General features: G+C 40.1%; 1 protein-coding gene across 2 annotated transcripts; it reads right to left on the bottom strand.

The window, feature by feature from the left end:
* Positions 1-12362: 12362 nt before the first annotated feature.
* LOC129156107 (zinc finger MYM-type protein 1) lies at positions 12363-18428 on the bottom strand. 2 transcript variants are annotated; one of them, XM_070551569.1, is made up of 6 exons: positions 15928-18428; positions 14528-14675; positions 14217-14276; positions 14000-14131; positions 13776-13875; positions 12363-12451 (listed from the first exon to the last, which is right to left on the bottom strand). In XM_070551569.1, exons 2-6 carry the CDS (start codon positions 14529-14531, stop codon positions 12406-12408), a joined length of 342 nt encoding a protein of 113 aa, XP_070407670.1. In that variant the 5' UTR covers positions 14532-14675; positions 15928-18428; the 3' UTR covers positions 12363-12405. The 2 variants fall into 2 exon arrangements, with proteins under 2 accessions (XP_070407670.1, XP_054591726.2); XM_054735751.2 differs by lacking the exons at positions 12363-12451; positions 15928-18428 and having other exon boundaries at positions 13445-13875; positions 14528-14616.
* Between the last annotated feature and the right edge of the window lie 1754 nt (positions 18429-20182).

The following is a 20182-nucleotide window of genomic DNA, read 5'->3' as shown; positions in this document are numbered from 1 at the left end:
GAGGCTTCTTCAGTTTGGCTGCAACACTGACCGCTACTGGAGATCCTTCCTGCCAACAGCCATTGTAATATACAACAACTCTTTGATGACTTGATTATTATTATTATTCTGAGCTACTACAGCAATCAATTTCCCTCTGGGAATAATAAAGTATTTCTGAATTGAATTAAATTGACTTGAAACTCGCGGATTCATCCTGATGTAAGAAATGAGTCTACTCTTTGTTTTGTTAGTTTTGGCATTGACATCATCACAGAGTGCAACATTCTGTGACTCAAAAAAAAAACTGTGAAAACGCTGAAAAACGCTGGCAGCGAAAGGCTTTTCTGGTCAGGAAATGACTGGGAGTGAATGAGTTAACCCTGCTTCAACACACCTGATTTCAATCAGCAGGTGATTAGCAGGCTTCTGTAGAGCTTGATGAGATGCTGCACAGGTGATTCAACCACTGAAAAACCACAACCTGCTGGACCTTCAGGGCCGGGATTGGGCACCCCTGCCTTAAGCCCTGAATTGCACATATTTTGCACTTCAATTTAAATGAAAAGTAATGATGTGTGTTTCAACCATGGCAGTCTTTTTGAGATTTATCAGCTTTTAAATATTTGTAATTACTATGACTATAAATCAGCTGTCTGGTTATATGTTGCATATGTGACGTTCCCAAAGAATCTCCTGTCCCCCAGCATAGCTGTTACTTACCTCATGGCAAGATTTATAGATATTCTTACAATTCAATTCAAAAAATACTTTTAGTACTTACTATGAAAAAAGGATTTGAGGCTCATTAAACATACAGCCATTTTTCTTCTGCACTTCTCCCAGTCTTGTTCGATGAGATCATTTTGGTGATGCACATTTGTAGTCCTACACGTCTTTCCACATAAAACCAAAAATAAGCACCTTCTTGACATCAGAATGTGTCTCGCGAATGTGAATTCACAGACGACATATGTGAGATGCATGGCACCTAACAGGATTAGAAAATAGCTTTTGTAGCCCCATTGACGTGCATTCATTTGTTTGTACTTCTGAGAACCCATGGCCCGGAAGTAGATGGGTGTGACTTAGGCTCCCCATTGTTTCTTTCTTTTACCCTTTCAAAACAAGCCTATGTGGGCTTCTGTACCCTTCGTCTAGAAAGAAAAATAGGCACAAGTGTCAATTTTGTGTTTAAATAATAAATTGTCATATTTCCTTTCCTAAAAATGTAATAAGTAGTTACTATGGCTGAGTAAAAGCATTTTAACCCTCCAATATTGCTAATGTGGTCAGATGGGCCCTGGGTGCTTTTAATTTATTTTTTTAGGAGTGCACCACTTCACTCTTACGCTACATAAACTACCAACCAGGTTTAAACACCCCGAGTCCTGGAGGGGTCACCGGATAGGACAGTGGAAGAGTTAAACAAAATATAGACACAATTATCTGGATCGTTTAGCATCTAAGCTTAAACTAACCAACAAGCATTTCTGAGAAACTTAAACCAAGCAGAAGCTCTACTCATTAATGAACTCAGTGGTACAAGATTATAATTTTACAATTTCACAGATTTTTTCCCCCCACCAGATTTATTCTAAATATTTGTAATATCTGTGCCAAGATTGTGTATACACTCTAAAAGAATTTCAGCTATGTAATCTAATTTAAGACACTGATTTTGTGTATTTAGTTTTTCTGTGTTGCTGAATTTGTGCATGTTTTGTGTTTTGTCTCTCTTTCCAAACTGCTGTGCCTGCTGTGATTACAGATTACTACTTCCATAGTTTTGCTAAAAAAAAAAAAAAAAAAAACTGAGATCATGATCCAAACTTGTAATACTTGATATAATTATACATCAAATTATTTGTGTGGAGTAAGCGATCATCTAATGCTATCCTACTGTCTGTACATTTTTGTGTGTAGTACTATCATCTAAGGCGCAGACTTGCCTGAACAACGCCGAGGCTTTTAATGTTTACTTACATACTGTTCCAGATGAAGGGAAAACTGGAAGCATACTTTTTTTGTAAAATATTTTTCCAAGATGACACTATTGTAACACACTACCTGTAGTCTGTGCTAATGAAGAATCATGCTTCAAATGTAAAACTAGCCACTCTTTGTTAGTCTTTTTCTGCTGCAGTAGCGAGAGGTAGAGTATCACTGTGATTCTTGCTAAATATTGTGCACCTTTACTGTGGAAAAATATATTTTCCTTTTCTTTTAAATAATTTTTATTGTGCCCCAAGTGCATGCAATATTTCTTCTTGTGATTGATATTTCTTAAATTTGTGTTCTTGATATTAGTAAATTATTGAAAATAAAAAACACTAATTTCAAATGTATGTCCTACTCTTATTATGGCTTTTTTAGGAACACTGCATCAGTTGCACCATCCAGTGACCAGTAAGATTTAGATAAAAGCAAAAGCTGTATTCATGCTGGGCAGACTCTGAGCTAATTGGTCTTGAATGAGGGTTTGTAAGAGGAATGTATGAGAGCAGCTCTTCAAGCCTGAGGCAGACGTATAAAGTATAAAGTCACAGTGCAGCTGAAGTCTTTATCCATCAGCTTTGTAAATGATTGTCGGATGAATGCATCAACGACTGAAAAGGAAGCTAGCGAGGGTCCGTCCGTGGACCGTGTGTGGCAGGAGAGGCAGTTAGCTAAAATGGTAACGCAAAAAGTTCCTTTGCCAAATTTATAAAGTCTACATACCTCTGCTTTGGGCCCGTTTTTTTCTTCCTCCTTCCTTCGCTTTGGGAATGCTGATCCCGATGGCTTAGGTGTTCTTTTCATCGTAAAATATCAAAAGTTTAAACGCGACGACAACAGGAAGTCCTTCTACAGCGCTGCCCACGCACGTGATATACGGCACCCTTAACGGTCAAATGCATCAGAGCGGTGGCCAGGGGCGTAGCACCAAATTCTGGGCCCTAGGTACAAGTCTTCTAGGTGGGCCCCCATGCTCAATTACTTAATATCTCTCTGACACATTTTTTGTCATGCTATAAGACAAGATAATAAATATGATCTTAGTTTAACCTCTATATTGAGCAAATACAAATGCCAGCATAATAAAAGTGAAATGCCAAGACTTCACATATAATTATTTTTATTTGCCAACAATGTGTTCAAACAAAAATCCTGGAATTTATTTTCCTGTAAATGCCCACTGACAGGTCTTCATGTTAGCAAAATCACTTATGAGATCTTTAAAGTCCAATCCTTTGGCTAATTGGCTTTCAATAGAAAAAAGAACTAGGCTGTTCAGTCTATCCTGGGACATTGTTGATCTCAAATAATTTTTCACCAGTTTCAGTTTGCTAAAAGCCCGTTCACCCCCAGCAACAGTCACAGGCAGTGTGCAAAAAATCCTCAGTCCAATACAAACTTCTCCAAAAATGCTCTGTAATTGCATCCTGTATGGCATTAAGCAGCTCAAGAGGAGACCGAATGTGTGGAAATGTGGCACCATATATTGTTCTCAGGTGTAGCATCTCATTCTCAAATTCAGCTGTGAGATCCTTGTAATATTTTCTCATCAGTGCCTGGCATGATGTCTTCATCTGCTCTTCAGTCATGTCTGTCATGGTTCATGATGTTAAGCTTTGCTAATACTTATATGTATTGATATATTAAATACATATGACATGAAATAAACCAGGTTCTCTCTGTGAATGTAATGCACTCTAAATTTTATAATCCCTGCATTATCAGCCAAATTATAAGATTGTCCGTTTTCAAGATCAAATATAAAGAAATTTAAAATAGGCTTAAAATATCTAACCAAGTCAATAACAATCCTCTAACACCAGTGTCGTCATGCTATACGAAAAACAGTGGCAGCTTCTCATTCCTGAGATTACCACGAATCCATCGATACCAAGTTTGTCCTGGTCCATGACTGGGAAGGAGCTGAAATATCCACACAGAGTGAACCTGTTTTTACTGCGAGGTCCGCGAATTAATTGGCGGCGGCCGCCCGCGATAATAATTCTGATTTTAATATATATATATATATATATATATATATATATATATATATATATACATATATATATTAGGGATGAGCGAGTACACCACTATCTGTATCTGTACTCGGAATGGGCGTGGCATAACCCGGAAGTGGGCGTGGTTTAACCGGAAGTGGACATGGTTTACATCAATGTATTATTTTAAGTCTGAAATTTATATGGATTGATCAGAAGTTGCTATGTGTATTGTTTATTTGAAAACTATTTACAGAGCAGCCTCAGAAGTGAGATTAAATATTTTTGATCACAATAGTAAAGAAACTATTACAGAAAAAGTGTTTCAATAAAATCAGAACATTAATATTTGAGTGCATGGATTAATACATCTGAACCCATGCAGTAGGAACTAGGAAATATGAAATGCTAGAACCAGACACAACTTTATATATATTTTTTATTTTAATTTGATTAAACTGATTTTTTTTCTTAACGTTCTTGGCATTTTCCCACACAAAGTTTAACAAAGAAATGTTGATTAATGTGTGTGTGTGAGTGTGTGTGTGTGTGAGAGAGAGAGAGAGAGAGAGAGAGAGAGAGAGAGAGAGAGAGAGAGAGAAAATTAAAAACCCCACCGGAGCGGAGGTAGTGACAACAGCACGTCAGCTCTGTCTTGTCAAATGCACCATGTCAGTTACGAAAAAAGTAACTTTAAATATTCAACCGAAAAAGAGGCGAGCTGAAGAAAACCTAGGGAAAACTGAAGAAACGTGAGCAACAGTGAAGCCATCACAGCGCGATCCGTTACTGTCTGTGTGTGTGCGTGGATGAGCCGGCCGGACTGAGCTCCCGGTCGGCTAGAGAGTTTTGTAAGTAGGGAGGGGCGGGCGCTCTATGTGACTGGCCAATCACAGAGCGTGAAGACAGTCAGTTACCCAATGAAGATTTTCCTTCAGCACGATTACAGAGAATGACTCGTTTTACTCGTTTCATGCTCGTATTCATCAAAAATGCGTTATCCGTACCGGATACTCGTCTGAAATGAGTATCCGGCTTATCCCTAAAATTAGTGTTTTCACTGATAACACTAATTAATTTATATTTGATCTTGATGGTGAAACTAAAGGTGTTTAACACTGAACACCTAACATGAATGCAGCTTCTGAGAGCTAGCTAATATCAGCTAAAACTGTGTTCTGCTGCTGCTGCTCACCTTCCTTCTACTTGCTTCTGTTCAATTAACTTTTCCTCCTTCTCCTTCTTTTCTTTTCTTTTCTTTTCTGGAAGCCAGATTTCCCTTTCTTGGGAAAAGACATGACTGACTCTCCTGCCTCCAGCTCTGGCTGTCGGCATATGCAATGTCTCATTTAGCTGTACATGCGGCTGTGCAGCCCCTGGCCGCTGGTGTGGACTAAACCACTTTGCACATTTTTAAGGGGTGATAGATGCCTCAGAGATTATTCAGTTATTATTTTTAAGGCGAAATTCTGTTTCTTAACCTCTTTATCCAGGTAAAGGGAAATTTATTAAGACATTAAGTAAGTTGGGGGAAAAAAACAACAACAATAAAACATTTTTATTCAAAGCTGTCTCAGGGCCCCTCCCTGCAGTGGGCCCTGGGTAAACGGTACCCTTTCCCCCCCCAGTCCGACGCCCCTGGCGGTGGCCCAAGCGGGAGCTCGTCATGCAGCCAGATCATTAGAATTTAAATATTGATGTTTTAATTTCCTGTCATTTCAGAGTGGAATTTTGAGTATGTAGAGAGTGAATTTCATATTACAAACATAAATTTAATAAACTTTTTTTTTGCGCCCTATCCATCAGATGACGCCCCCAGGCGGCCGCCTGTCGGCAAAGCCGGCCCTGATTGCAGACACTGAATGGATCTTCAATAGCTCTCTCAGCAGACATGACATGAACTATTACCAAGTGAAGCTGGTAATTAAAGCAGTGCACATATGGGATTTCTCTGCCAAGTTCATCTTGCAGGAGAGCTTCAACCCCACCCAGTTTTCCTGACATCAGAGAGGCTCCATCAGACACCTGGCTGATTATTTTGTCCATTGTCAGGCCAGCTTTTCTTATTTCTGAGATCAGTGTCTGTGTGAGAGTTTAAGCATCACCTGATTCTGCTGTAGCAATAGTCAGCAGTCTCTCCTTTATAGCATAAGTTTCATCAAAAAAGGGCAGGACAATAGAGATTTTCACATCCTGTTGGATCTCTGGTTCCACCCATTTTGACTGTGTGTTACGATCCCTGGTTTTATGCATTTAGAAAAGTCTCTGTACTTACGTTTGTTTTGTTTGTTTGTCTGAGTGTATAGCCCAGCTCTCCATATTCTTCAGCCTGCAGCCCAGGGATTCAATTGACTTTGTTCCTGGTTCCTCCACCATCACCTGGGACCAGCTGGGAATCATACAGCAATCAGCTGCTGAGTGGCTTATAAGAGACTTCCTGTTCTGCCTGCAGTTGGGGAGCAGCTGATAGTGTGCTGTTTGTTTTTTGCGTGGAATGAATCTGTCTCATCGTTTCACCTTTTAGGCTGTATTACTGACACTGATGCGTTTTTGCTCCAGATTCTCGTCTTTCGAGTTTCACCTGTAGGGTTAACATGAAGTAAAGAGCTTAAATTGGACGTTTACTTTGAAGTCCTGACCGGGGAAGCGGATTTTGGCTGGATGGCCGGTTGACCGCGGATGGAAACAAGACAAGGGATCCGGTTGAATGGAATGGCGAAAAAGAAAGCAGTAAAGTCAAGGGAGGGTAGACACGGCTGTGGTGAATGAGAAGGAATGGGGAGAAATGGGAGAGTGTGAAAACGATGATAGCATGAGGATGGAGATGAGTTTTGTTCAGGATTTGGGGAAGGGGAAAAGACTAAACTATTCTGAAGAAATAAGGAAACAGAGTCGGGTTGATGTTTAGGTGACCTCTAGAGGTAGAAGACTGTGAGTTTAAGATCATTCTGAAGTTCAATGAGGGAGATGGAGTGGTAAAGGTGAGTCCAGTCAAGCTGACTTCCATTTTGAATAACCTAATTGGGGACATTAAACTGGCTAAAGTGCTGAGGGACGGAAATATGCTAATCGTTTGTAGAACTGAGGATCAGAGAGATAAAACTAGTAAGATGAAAGAAGTGGGAAAACATAAGGTTGTTAGTGTGAGCAAAGTGGGAATGGGTGGGCAAGGACCAAAATGGGTTACATGGGGAATTCCTGTGAATGTAACTATTGAGGAAATAAAAACAAATCTAAAAGGAGGAAATGTGAAGAGTGCAAGGAGATTCACGGAGTTCAGAGATGGGCAGAAGAAGGAATAAGACTCTGTATTAATTGAGTTCCAAGAACACGATCTTCCCTATAGAGTCTTTCTGGGTTGCATGTCTTATACGGTACAGGAGTACATACTGCAACCGCTCAGATGCTACAAATGTTAGAGATTTGGACACACGGCGACTGTGTGTAGAGGAAAGATGTCCCAGATGTGGGGAAGAGCACAAATTTGAGGTGTGTACAAATAAATCGCAACCAAGGTGTTGTAATTGTGGGGAGAATCACGGTGCAGCCTATGCAGGGTGTCAGGTGATGAGGAGAGAGATGGAGGTTCAGCAAACTAAAAACAAAATCTTGTATGCTGAAGCTTTGAAAAGGGTAGGGGAGGTACCGGAAAGACTAAATGTGAATAGAGTTCAAGAGGGGCCAAAAACAGTGGAGAATGAGGGAAAACTATGAATCGATGTTAAGAAACTGGTGACCTTTATTGCGGGGGTGATAAATGCTACTATGGAATCGAAATCAAAAACCGAAAGAATTCAAATTATAGAAAAAGCAGCAATTAATCATCTGGATATCAAGGAACTTAGATTTTAAATTATTTCCGTATACAATAGTTAGACGAGATAGAGAAGAAGGTATTGGAGGGGGTTGTGCGACCTTTATTAATCATAAAATTAACTATAGACTAATTAAAATTGGGCAAGAAGACGAATATACAGTTGTGGTCAGAAGTTTACATACATTTGTAAAAAATATAATATAATGGCTCTACTGAGTGTCCGTTATTTCTAAAACTCTGATTTTTCTCTGATAGAGTGATTGGAACAGATACTTCTTTGTCACAAAAAACATTCATGAAGTTTGGTTCTTTAATGTCTTTATTATGGGTTAACAGAGAAAAGTGATCACATTTGCTGGGTCACAAATATACATACAGCAACATGAACTAGCAATTTTGGTGACTTAGAAACGTGTCAGTGAACTGAGCTTCATAGCATGGCCTCTTAACTTCTTGTGAGGGATTATGAGTGACTACAGCTGGTGACTTCTCTTAGGCCAGGTAAACAGGGCTCATTGGATACAAACGCCCACAAACGCTACAATGGGAAAGTCAAAGGAGCTCAGCATGGATCTGAAAAAGCAAATTATTGACTTGAACAAGTCAGGAAAGTCACTTGGGGCCATTTCAAAGCAGCTGCAGGTTCCAAGAGCAACAGTGCAAACAATTGTTTGTAAGTATAAGGTGCATGGCACTGTTTCATCACTGCCAAGATCAGGAAGAAAACGCAAGCTATCACCTGCTGCTGAGAGAAAATTGGTCAGGAGGGTAAAGAGTGAACCAAGAATAACCAAAAAGCAGATCTGCCAAGAATTAGAAGCTGCTGGAACACAGGTGTCATTGTCCACAGTCAAACGTGTTTTGCATCTCCATGGACTGAGAGGATGCCGTGCAAGAAGGAAGCCCTTGCTCCAAAAGCGGCACCTTAAGGCTTGACTGAAGTTTGCTGCTGATCACATGGACAAAGATAATACCTTCTGGAGGAAAGTTCTATGGTCAGACGAAACAAAAATCGAGCTTTTTGGCCACAATGCCCAGCAATATGTTTGGAGGAGAAAAGGTGAGGCCTTTAACCCCAAGAACACCATGCCTACAGTCAAGCATGGTGGTGGGAATATTATGCTGTGGGGCTGTTTTGCTGCCAATGGAACTGGTGCTTTACAGAGAGTAAATGGGATAATGAAGAAGGAGGATTACCTTCACATTCTTCAACATAACCTAAAATCATCACATTCTTCAACATAACCTAAAATCATCAGCACGAAGGTTGGGTCTTGGGCGCAGTTGGGTGTTCCAACAGGACAATGACCCCAAACACACATCAAAAGTGGTAAAGGAATGGCTAAATCAGGCTAGAATAAGGGTTTTAGAATGGCCTTCCCAAAGTCCTGACTTAAACCCCATTGAAAACATGTGGACAGTGCTGAAGAAACAAGTCCATGTCAGAAAGCCGTCAAATTTAACTGAACTTAACCAATTCTGTCAAAAGGAGTGGTCAAAGATTCAACCAGAAGCTTGCCAGAAGCTTGTGGATGGCTACCAAAAGCGCCTAATTGAAGTGAAAATGGCTAAGGGACATGTAACCAAATATTAGCACTGCTGTATGTATATTTGTGACCCAGCAAATGTGATCACTTTTCTCTGTTAACCCATAGTAAAGACATTAAAGAACCAAACTTCATGAATGTTTTTTGTGACAAAGAAGTATCTGTTCCAATCACTCTATCAGAGAAAAATCAGAGTTTTAGAAATAACGGGACACTCAGTAGAGCCATTATATTATATTTTTTACAAGTGTATGTAAACTTCTGACCACAACTGTATTGGAATAGAAATTTACGTGAATAATGAAACAATATATGTGGTTAATTATTATAATCCGTGCAAAGTTTTAGATGTTGATAAACTCAAACTGATTATTCAGGATGCGTCTAATCATTTGATATTATGTGGAGACTTTAATTTGCATAGTAAAGTATAGGGAGGTTCTAAGGAAGATAAAAATGGGGAAATAATTGAAGGTTTAATGGATGATAGTAATTTGGTCTGTTTAAATTATGGGAGAGGAACGAGATTAAATATACACACAGGCAAAACCTCCGCTATAGACTTGACGTTGGTATTGAATGAACTGGCAGGAAAGCGTACCTGGGATGTTAAAGAAAATAATTTTGGGAGTGACCATTGTTTAATCTTTACAGAAATTTTTGGAGGTGAAGAAAGGTTGGAAAACTGGGAAGGCAGATGGTTATTTAATACTGCAGATTGGATTAAATTTAGAGAAATATGTGACAAAGACTGTGGAAGTTTGATATGAATGGAGATATAGAATTGGTGGAAAAAACTTTTAGGAAATGATTACTTGAAGCGGCTGAGGTGTCTATACCAAAGAGTAAAGGAACCATGAAAAAGAAAAATGTACCATGGTGGAACGAAAACTGTGACAACGTAATTAAAGAGAGGAATAAAAGTTTGAAGTTGTTGAAAAAGACACATACTTTTGAGACTCTAATGAACTATAAAAGATTACGGGCGAAAGCAAGAAGAGTGATTAAAGGTGCAAAAATAGAAAATTGGGTTAGATTCTGTGATAAAATTGGGAGGATGACATTATTAAGTGAAGTTTGGAATGATAAGAAAGATGACAGGCGTCTATAATGGGTTTAGATATCCTGTACTTAATGTAGGTGACAATATTGCTGTTGAAAATACACATCAGGCAGAAAAGTTAGTAAAAGCATATGTGGGAATACATAGTAATAAAAACTGATCAGACGTTAGACATAACAGAAGAGAAGAAACTAAACTGAAGTATATGGTGGGAGAAGGCAGAGGCGGTTTTACCATTAGGCATAGGTAGGCGGCCGCCTGGGGCCCCCTTGTGTTGGGGGGCCCCCTAGCCCTGACCGCCGGCACCCCTCTGTTAATGCCACTGTAGCGGAATATAACTGGAATATTCTTACACTTTTATTAAGGTCCAGAGATATCACTGATCCAAACCTGAGCTGGATCAATAATCTTTGGACCTGGCCCTTAGAATCAAAAGAGGTTGTTTTTACTACAGGGAATTTTATTCAAACACCTTGTATTGAATTAGAGACAAGAAGAGAGAGAGATGGGACGTTTAAGAATATTTATTTTTATAATTATTTGAAACAATCACCAGGACTAATTCTCTAATGATGAATGTAGTGCAGTGTAGTGTAGTGTAGTGCAGATGAATGTAATGCTGAAGTGTTAGTGTGTGTGTGTCAGTTCAGAATCTCCATCTGGTGGAGGCGAGTCTGAGTGCAAGATGTTGTTTGCTCCTAACTGACCGACGATGGACTTCAGGAGGAAGACTTGAGACGCTATCTATGCAGTGGCGTGTCCAGGCCTTATAAGATGGGGTGGCCCAGGTAGGGCACTTGTTTTTGCATGGGTGGCACCAATAGTTGTACTTATTTAGATGGGGGGGTTTCACCCATCACCAAATCAAAAGGTTTTTTTTTTGCATTGTACTGTATCTATTTTAAATTGCCTATTATGTTTTGATATTGTTTAAATAAAACTAAATAAACTGTATTAATTTAAGGCCACCAAAATTACCATTCTTGTGTTCAAAGACATAAAATAATCAACCAATACAAACACATATAAAACAACACACTGGGTAAAGTGAAACCTATTTATTCTTTAGTTAACTGTTCATAAAGGAACAGTACAAAAGATTGTAATATCATAAAGTGCCAACATAAATCAGATAAATTAGCCTGGACGAAGGCCTTAGTTAAACTCCATACAATAGGTACAAATAAAAATTATACAAGGACGATCATACTTTAACATCAAGTTTCAGTACAGTCATCAAATCATTTACAGTTAAAAAAAAAGTATTCCTAAACACAAATCAGATTGTGTGCTTGTACCCTCAAATGATTCAAATATGGTTTCACAACAGATTAATCCATCTGTTCTTGTGTTGCCTTGCAAACACTTTAATGAATTCATCCAGGTCCAATGTCTTGGCTCTTCTTGACTCAATACTAAGCACTCCCAAATGACTTAGCCTGCTGTCTCCCATTGTTGTCCTTAAGTGATTTTTGATGAGCTTCAGAGTTGAAAAGCTACGCTCACAGGCAGCACTACTAACTGGAAGAGCCACAGCTATTTTGCACAGCCTGAACAACTCATGGAACACTTCTTGGTGTTGCTCTAAAAATAGAGTCAAGTCTACAATGCTTGATAACTGTGTATCCTTACTATGACTTTTTCTTTTCAAAATGTTCCTAGCCTGGTGAAGTTCATGGCTAAGATCTTCACAATCACATCCATACATTTTACCCAAGTCAAGTACCAGGTTATCTTGAAGGAATTGACTACATTTAGGATGTAAGGCATGTGCACCTTTCATTATTGTGCAGCTGTTCTTTGAAAACCTTCTGTCCATTTCACACATTATTCTGTCAAGAATGGGATAGAGTAGTCTCTGTCTGAATGTTTCTTTGTCATCATTACCCTCTCGCAGGCCTAAAGTGCATGTCACAAAAGAGCCACCTAGCCTAGAGTTTATTTTTTGCGACCTCTTTCTCTCACCATCGTCAACAGCTAAATTGCACTGTTTGGCAGTCTCCATTATGTCACGCCATAGTTGATCACAGTATGTGTCAGTCCTGTACACCTGAAATGAATCACAAAGGGAGTTAACCATGTCTACTGCCATAGCTAAATCAACAGAAGTTGACTGCAATAAGTCAGAAAGCAGCTTTGTGTTTCCGAACAACTTTCGGAAGGTAGCAAGAAGGCTAATAAAGGTTAGATCAATCTGTGCAAGCAAACCTCGAGCATCAATAGATCTGTCTCTATGATTTTCTGTGCTTATGTCCTGAAGAGCACGTAACACAGCAGGTAACCTATCCATTAAGTTCCTACAAGCCAAAGCTCTACATGCCCATCTTGTGTCACTGAGCTTTACCAACTCCCTGGGCTGGCCACCATACATTTCCTTCTGAACATCCAGCCATCTCTGGTGCACATAGGATCCTGACATGAACACATAAAGCCTCTCAAGAAGGGAGAAAAAGGAATCAGTCTCTGGAACTGATTTTACATTGTCAACCAAAACCAGGTTTAGACTGTGTGCATTGCAATGGACATAAAAAGCATTGTTTGCCTTTTCTTTTATCCTTGCAGCAACACCAGAGTGTTTGCCACTCATAACTGTGGCTCCATCATAGCCTTGCCCAATGAGATTTGACTTCAAGGCCATAGCTCTCCAAACATCCAATGATCATTTCACTCAGGCTCTTAGCATCCAGTTGTTCGGCATGTTGAAAACAAAGAAAGCTTTCATGCACTGCACCATTGTAGTAGTATCTTACAACTAATGACAGCTGCTCCTTCTTTTGCAGATCTTTGTTTTCATCAGCAATCACTGAAAATACCTCACTCTTCTTCACTTTCTTCACAATGGTATCACGCACCATGTCTGCTAAACACTGCAAGATTTCATTCTGGATCGTATTGCTAGTATATTTAGCATTACCAGGTCCTTTCATTTTTCTGGCTACTACAGGATTGTGTTTTGCAATGACTTCAAGAATTTCTAAAACATTCCCTCTGTTGTCAGACTCGGATTCACTGTGACCTCTCTGTGCCATATTCTGTGTTGCTGTCAAAAGCAGTACATCTGCAATTGTTTTAATGTAACTACAATTCTCTTCCACTTTTTTCTGTATTCTTGGTTCATCATATCCATTATGGATGAATCTGTTAGTACAGCTCTCTTTTGTTGACTCCAAGCCAACATGGCAGTAATGTGTGACTCAGATTTCTCATGCAACTTGAAACCACCATCTTTGAACATAGCCTTTTTCCAATGTGAAAATCCAGACTCTGATGTAAAAACTGATTCTGATGCACTAGGCAGGGAGAAGTGTCTGCAGGCATAACAGTAGGCTGAATCTTTGCTTGCAGAGTATTCAAGCCATGAATGCTGATCATACCATGAAGAATTGAATGATCTCTTCCTCTCACCAAAGACCGTTTTAGGAAAAATCTTCAGCTGAGGTTGAGTGGGACCTGCTGCTCTTGATTGTGAAATATCTGAAATAGTTAATGCCTCACAATCAGCATAGTCTCAAACAAAAAAAAAAACTGTGTTTTAATCAATTAATTGTGTATTGCATATACTGCAATGTATTGATGTAAAAAATGCATTAAAACATACCATGAGGTCCACGTGGAGCACAAGAGGCTGCAACATCACTTTCCTCATGGGAAACCTCAGGGCTTATAGGTACTTCTGGTGGTTTGTCCTCAGTGTCAGTTTCATGGTCTGAATGTGGCTGACTTGATACCCCTAAAACGACAGTGGTATCAATCAAATGTAATAACTTTAGCTAAAGAGGAACTACAAGGCTAAAAATGTGTTCACTTGTGCATACCATACTCCGGAGTCGCAGGTAAAGTTGAACAGCCTTCATCTCCAGAGTCTTTGTCCAACTCTTAAAAAACACCATAGAAATAGGAAATATCATAATACAATCTGCTATTTTAGAGTACAAAAAAGCAGCGCACTAAGACTCCATTAATATTCAGTTAAACAACTGTAAAAAAAAAACAACCTGTAAACAAAGAAGAGCAAACAAAAACCAGTCAATGTAAAAAATAGAAATCACTGAAATAAATTAAAAGTAATCAACTTTTAACATTATTTTAAATATGTAGCAGTTAATCACAGTGTTACATTACTTACCCATATGCACAGCAGCTTCTGCTGTGGTCTATCCTCAAGCTGGCTCTCTGACTGACTACTAGCATTAATGCTGGCTGATCTGTCCTGCTCTGTTGTTCCTGCTTTCTTTCTTTTGAAGAAATCCTTAATGTTCAGAGTTCTTTTCATACTGTAACAGTCACAGGAAGACAAGTCATGTTACACCTTGTTCATAATGCATAATGAGGCAACCAAAGATTTTTCTGGCATAAAAAAAATTAGCAGTGGGGGTTCAGCTATCTCACAAGTGGCGGGGAAAAGTATTCCAACTGACTCATTAACAGTGTATTTCCGTTCACAGACTCAATTCACTTTACTTCAGATGTGTTCAGAAAAGCACCAGTGAAGTGTAACTGTGTACTAGCCAATGTTGTTTAGGGTTGCAACAGTTTAAAATTTGGGTCATACAATTAAAATCTGAATAAATATTCATAGTTTCATGATTACTGTGGTCATTTTCTGTATTAATGTATATAAATCATACAAATACCAGTTGTGGCTTAAAACTCCAGAAATGTATTGCTGCTTTTCTGAGATTCTGCTTAGAAAAAAGGAATATATAAAGTTTGAATAATTTCTGTTATTTTTAAACTATAGTTTACAACTTTTAAAATACTCATCAACTTTGCCAATTACCATGTTTCAAAAAATACTTAACTGTTGATAACTGGTCTGGGTTAGGTTTAACTCATCACATTTACTTCAGTCAACACTGAAGAATGGAGACGTCAAATGAAATGAGATGTTAAATTACTATAATATAGTTATAAATATCACTCAATATAAGTTTTATTAGTTGATATCTTTATTTTTCTAAATGAACCTTCTTTCACTGGATTGTTCTAATATTACTGTAGAGTTTCTCCTGTCACTAACATAATCTGACTTGTTTATTTCTCTGCATTTGGATCTCAGACTTGATGATTGAATCATATTTAAACCTTCGGCTGCAAATTATTTCCTGCCAGTTCTGCAGATGGATGAGCCTATGTCCTGAATTAATATCTCCTTTAGCATCTCTGGGGATTTACAGTATTCCCTCACATGTGACTTTGAACACCATAGGCAATAACAAAGCAGTCGCCTGTTGCCTCTGCCGTGATTAGCGTGCGCTCGTTGCAGTCGCGCTTCTGTTTTTGTGCATGCGGGTCGCGTGCTATCTTTGCTTTTAGCTGTGTTTAAGTAGTCTAAAGGTGGGTTTAACCATGGTGTGACACACTGCTAGCCTAGAATCTAGATCGTTTTTGTCGACAAGATGGCTTGCCATGGTAACTGCAGTTAACCTGGTTAAATGCTTTAAAGTTAAACCAAAAACTTTTTAACTATAAATCTTGCAAAAGTCTAGTCACATTTCAGGAAACAAATGTTACGAAATCACTTACATGAAGGAAAAATGTTCAAATATTGTTCATTGAATGTATGTTATCCACGGTTATCCACTAGCTTGTCTTCTCCAGGAACCTTCTTCTCTTCTTCTTTGGGTAATCTGTAGGCCTCCTCTTCCTCCTTCTTCTTCTTAGAACTCTACTGTAGCAGGTAGCAGCAATTCTTGGCTAATTACCGCCACCAACCGGAATGGAGTGGGAATGAACCAGGACTACAAATACAATTTATAAAAAAAATACAAGATAATAAAGAATAATAAAATAAAATTAATAAGATAATGTTGAATATGCATACTTCATCTTACCTTTTTGGGATTTATAATTCCAGAACGTTTGTGGAAAATATAGAGTCAAGTTAAATGGAGCTCAGTGTGGGTGGCACTTGGGGTGGCCAATCAGATTCCAGGGGTGGCATGCGCCACCTCAGGCTACCCCCTGGACACGCCCCTGTGGACGTGTGAGAAAAAAGTATACTCTCTACGGTTAGGATGAAGAGATCACCATGCATCACAAAGCCCATAATCACTCATGTACTGTTTAACTATATTAGTGGATTGCCAATTGCGCTGAGACCCAGCTGTACTGAGCCTGTCTGTTAAGGAATTCATCCAAAAATTAAAATCACCTCCAAGTATAAGTGGACAGTCCAAGTGTTCGGAGAGTACAGAGAAAAATTATGAAAGAATGGAGGGTCATCAATATTTATCAACTTCTAAAGACAAGGTCAGAATGGCATTATACTTGGCTTGTGTCATCACTTGACTGCACCAAACACGTTGATGTGGTTGTTTGTTCAAATCCCCGTAGCTCCACCCCTTTCAGCTCACTGGCTCTAGAAAGAATGTCTGATTGAAACCAAAATAACAGAAAACCATCTTCAACCAAAGCTGACCTCAATGGGATTTTTCTGTGGCTGGTCACAACGCCCCCTAGATAAATTTAACCAACTATAACTTCAAAAAACGTGGTCAGAAAAGCATTAAAGTTGGTCTGTGTCATCACACCACCAGTGTGGTAAAGATAGAGTATGCCCTAGTGGTGAGACGTGTAATATAATGGTGGGCTCAGAAGGGAAGTTGAGTCAGGGTGAGGTGCGGATGAGGTGACCAATAGCGGTTTCTGGTGTCGGGGTGGTCGACTTTTCTGTTCCGCGGATGTGACCTGGTGTCCTGGGCTGCCGGCCAGGCTGGAGCGGCGTGGAGCTGTGAGGGCCGAACGACGCTGCTTGCAGCTTTAATTACAATTTCTTGTTGTGTAGATCACCTTACGTGCACTTTAAAACCTGGACCTGTGCCTGCTCACAGCATCCCATTTGTCTGGTCTTTGGAACTGGGCACAGAGAGGTTATGGAAAAGGAATTTTGTCTGAGTACTCCTGATATGGGAGGGGATCCACCACCACATAGTCGAACAGCAGGTCCATAAGCTTGTGCAGGTGGAGCTGAGAGTGGGGCTGTAAGGCTGAGATCAACTGACGACACCTGGTCGAACTAGCTACAAGCGAACCTGAAGCGAACCCAAAGCTAATGCGGAGGTGGGAGCTAAGCTAACGGAGGTAGCAACCTAGCTACAACCGGAGTTAACTGTGCACAACACCAGAGCTTCTGAGTCAGAGATACGCCGGGCTGACCGCTGGGTAAAACCGGGTGGAACACAGAGGTCTCCTAGACCTCCACAAGCCGGCAGCCGCACAGCAGACAAGCGCCGCTGCGATCTGAGATGCCGCTGGGGAGAACCGGGTGGAAAGGTTTCCATCCCAGAGCTCCACAAGCCGTCAGCCCGCTCAGCAGTCAGAAGCTGCGATCAGACAGAGATGCGCCGAGCTGCGGGGAGGGGAGAACCGGGTGGAAAACATCGGTCTCCCGAGAGCTCCACAAGCCGATAGTTGGAGCCCAGCTCCACCAACATGTTATATTTCAACCCATTTTCTAAAGTGCAGCATTATGTTAAATGCACTGGGTTTTACCCTATTACATTTAAATTTCATGGTTAAACAGTACATGTTAAAATCTAAGCTCAGCTCGGCAGTGACCTAAAATACATAAATATAATTTTACTTACTGAAAAAAAAATGAAGTGGAGACTCCTTGGACGCTCTATTAGTGCAATTAATGCCACTGTCGCGTGCACGTCCCATTTGTCGGTTCCGTTAAAACCCAGTTCCGTTAGAACTTATGAGACTGTGCATCTTTCAGGGTTCGGTGGGGGTGTCGGTGAGTATTATTGTACTAGACCCTGGTCTGGACTTCTTAAGTTAGAATCATATCTTCTATTTTAAAGGTGAAATGATATGCAAGAATTGTCCCTTTGTAATAGCCCACTTCTTTTTAATCAATCCCGTTATTTTTTGGTTAAAATACTAGGGACGAAGCCCGGCGGGAGGCCATCCCTTCCGGCAATTGTTTGGGTTATTTGGATTAATTTGCGCCCCTATCAGCTTATGTGAATGGTTGGTAACTATAAAATGATTCTTGTTAATTGATCAGACTAACATAGATTTATCAATTTATCTAATTAATCCAACCTTCCAGCGCTGATAGATACTTTTTCACACTTGCGAATCAGAGCCAAAATTAACCTCTAATGTTTTGGTTTTATCATCCTTAAGACATCTCGTTACTCGCGGGTGAGGAAGGAGACAAGCTCTTTTTATCTTAAGGTTTCTTTATATTAATCTGTCACAAACCGTAAAGTAAAACCTGATAATTCAGGAACCTATAATTAATATGCTTATCTCTGTGCAATAATGGTCAGGGCTGCCAATGGCCCCTTCAAAGAGGAACTCTTTAAGAATCAGGAATGTAGATTCTTTTTCAAAAAGTTTATTACAAGATTAAAAAATACAAAAATGAGTAAATATAAAATTAACTGCTTCCCCCAAGGAGGAATTAGTTCTAATGATTAACTAAGAAAGAAGGAGTTGATTTACACCAACTCGGTCTTCTGTGGATCACCCCAAACTTCTTTCTCTGTCAGTCTCTGTCCAGAGGACGGAGGCCGACCTCTTCTCTCCCAGCTCTACTCTGTCTCTTCCTGTCGTCTGCCCCAACTGCTGTGTCCCAGCTCTGCTCAGGGCTGCTCTTTTATACCCTTCCTGGGCCAGTTTAGACGAGGTAAAAGTCACATATATCATTATCTCATGACAGTGAGGTCATGGGGTCATTTACCAGATACACACTTTTTAGCTCAACACAAGACATCTGGTGTCATTATCAATACATGCAGCATTCTACATGAGGGCACAGATCACTACATGCAGCATTCTACATGAGGGCACAGGTCATAAATCATCATCTGTGTAGCAAAGCGTCAGTTTCCCTCCAACATTCCTGAGAGGACTTCTGGATCCGATGAGCTGTCTTCACTCTGTTCCAGTCCTTCTTTTCCCGCTCCTGCCAGAGGTTGGGTCAGCCTCCTGACCTTTTGCCCAGTTCTGTCCTCTTGTCCCTGTGACCCTTCTGTGACCCTCAGCTTGGATGTTTGTTGTGCAGCTGGGCTCCTGTCTTTTGGCTGATTTTACTCGCATAAGCCAGTTCAGTGTGTTTCAGCTTGCCACTGTCTTTGGCATGTGGGGACTGGCAACACCACAGCAAGTCATTTTGTCCAACAATTGCACAAAAATATCCAAAAAAGAATACACAAACACAGAGAGCAGTTTCCAAGCCAGACCGAGGCTCTACTGAGGCCTTTCCACAGAGCTAGCTCTGCGGTCACGTGGGTCTGATGCTCATTAATTATTCAGAATTTTAGGCTTTTAATACACTTAAACAGAAGAGTGAGAAAAAATATTCACCCCCCTCAGAGTTGTCATGAGTGTAAACTAGATCATTTAAACCTAAAACATGTTTTGGTACCAGGCTGTAAACATGTTTATTTCTGCTGTGAAATTGGTATTTTTAACATGGGAGTCAATGAGGATTTGCTCGCTTCTGACACCAGCCCCTAGTGGATGAGGGTGGAACTGCAATTTATGCTACTTCCGAGTTGGGCCCAGTTTCAGAGCCGCATTGTGGGGGCTTGCTTTTAACAGGAAGAAACCTCTAGAGGATCAGTATAAGCAGCCATCAACCACGACTCACTGGGGATTGAGAAGACAGAGCAGGCACACACACACACACACACGGACACACACACACAAGAAAACATAAACAACACACACACACACATGCACACACACACACACACACGCCCACACCAACATACACATACACACACACACACACACACACACACACATGCTTTATAGCATTCAA

The sequence above is a fragment of the Nothobranchius furzeri genome, chromosome 5, assembly GCF_043380555.1.
Source record: "Nothobranchius furzeri strain GRZ-AD chromosome 5, NfurGRZ-RIMD1, whole genome shotgun sequence".
NCBI lineage: Eukaryota > Metazoa > Chordata > Actinopteri > Cyprinodontiformes > Nothobranchiidae > Nothobranchius > Nothobranchius furzeri.
The sequence above is the reverse complement of the archived record's forward strand: the minus strand, read 5'-3'. Positions and strand labels throughout refer to the sequence as shown.

Excerpts from the sequence above, each read along its gene's own strand:
- LOC129156107 (XM_054735751.2), bottom strand. Across the intron at positions 14,132-14,216 it reads ACCTGCGACTCCGGAGTATG|GGGTATCAAGTCAGCCACAT; the intron begins GTATGCACAAGT and ends CTGTCGTTTTAG. Across the intron at positions 13,876-13,999 it reads TGCTCCACGTGGACCTCATG|ATATTTCACAATCAAGAGCA; the intron begins GTATGTTTTAAT and ends TAACTATTTCAG.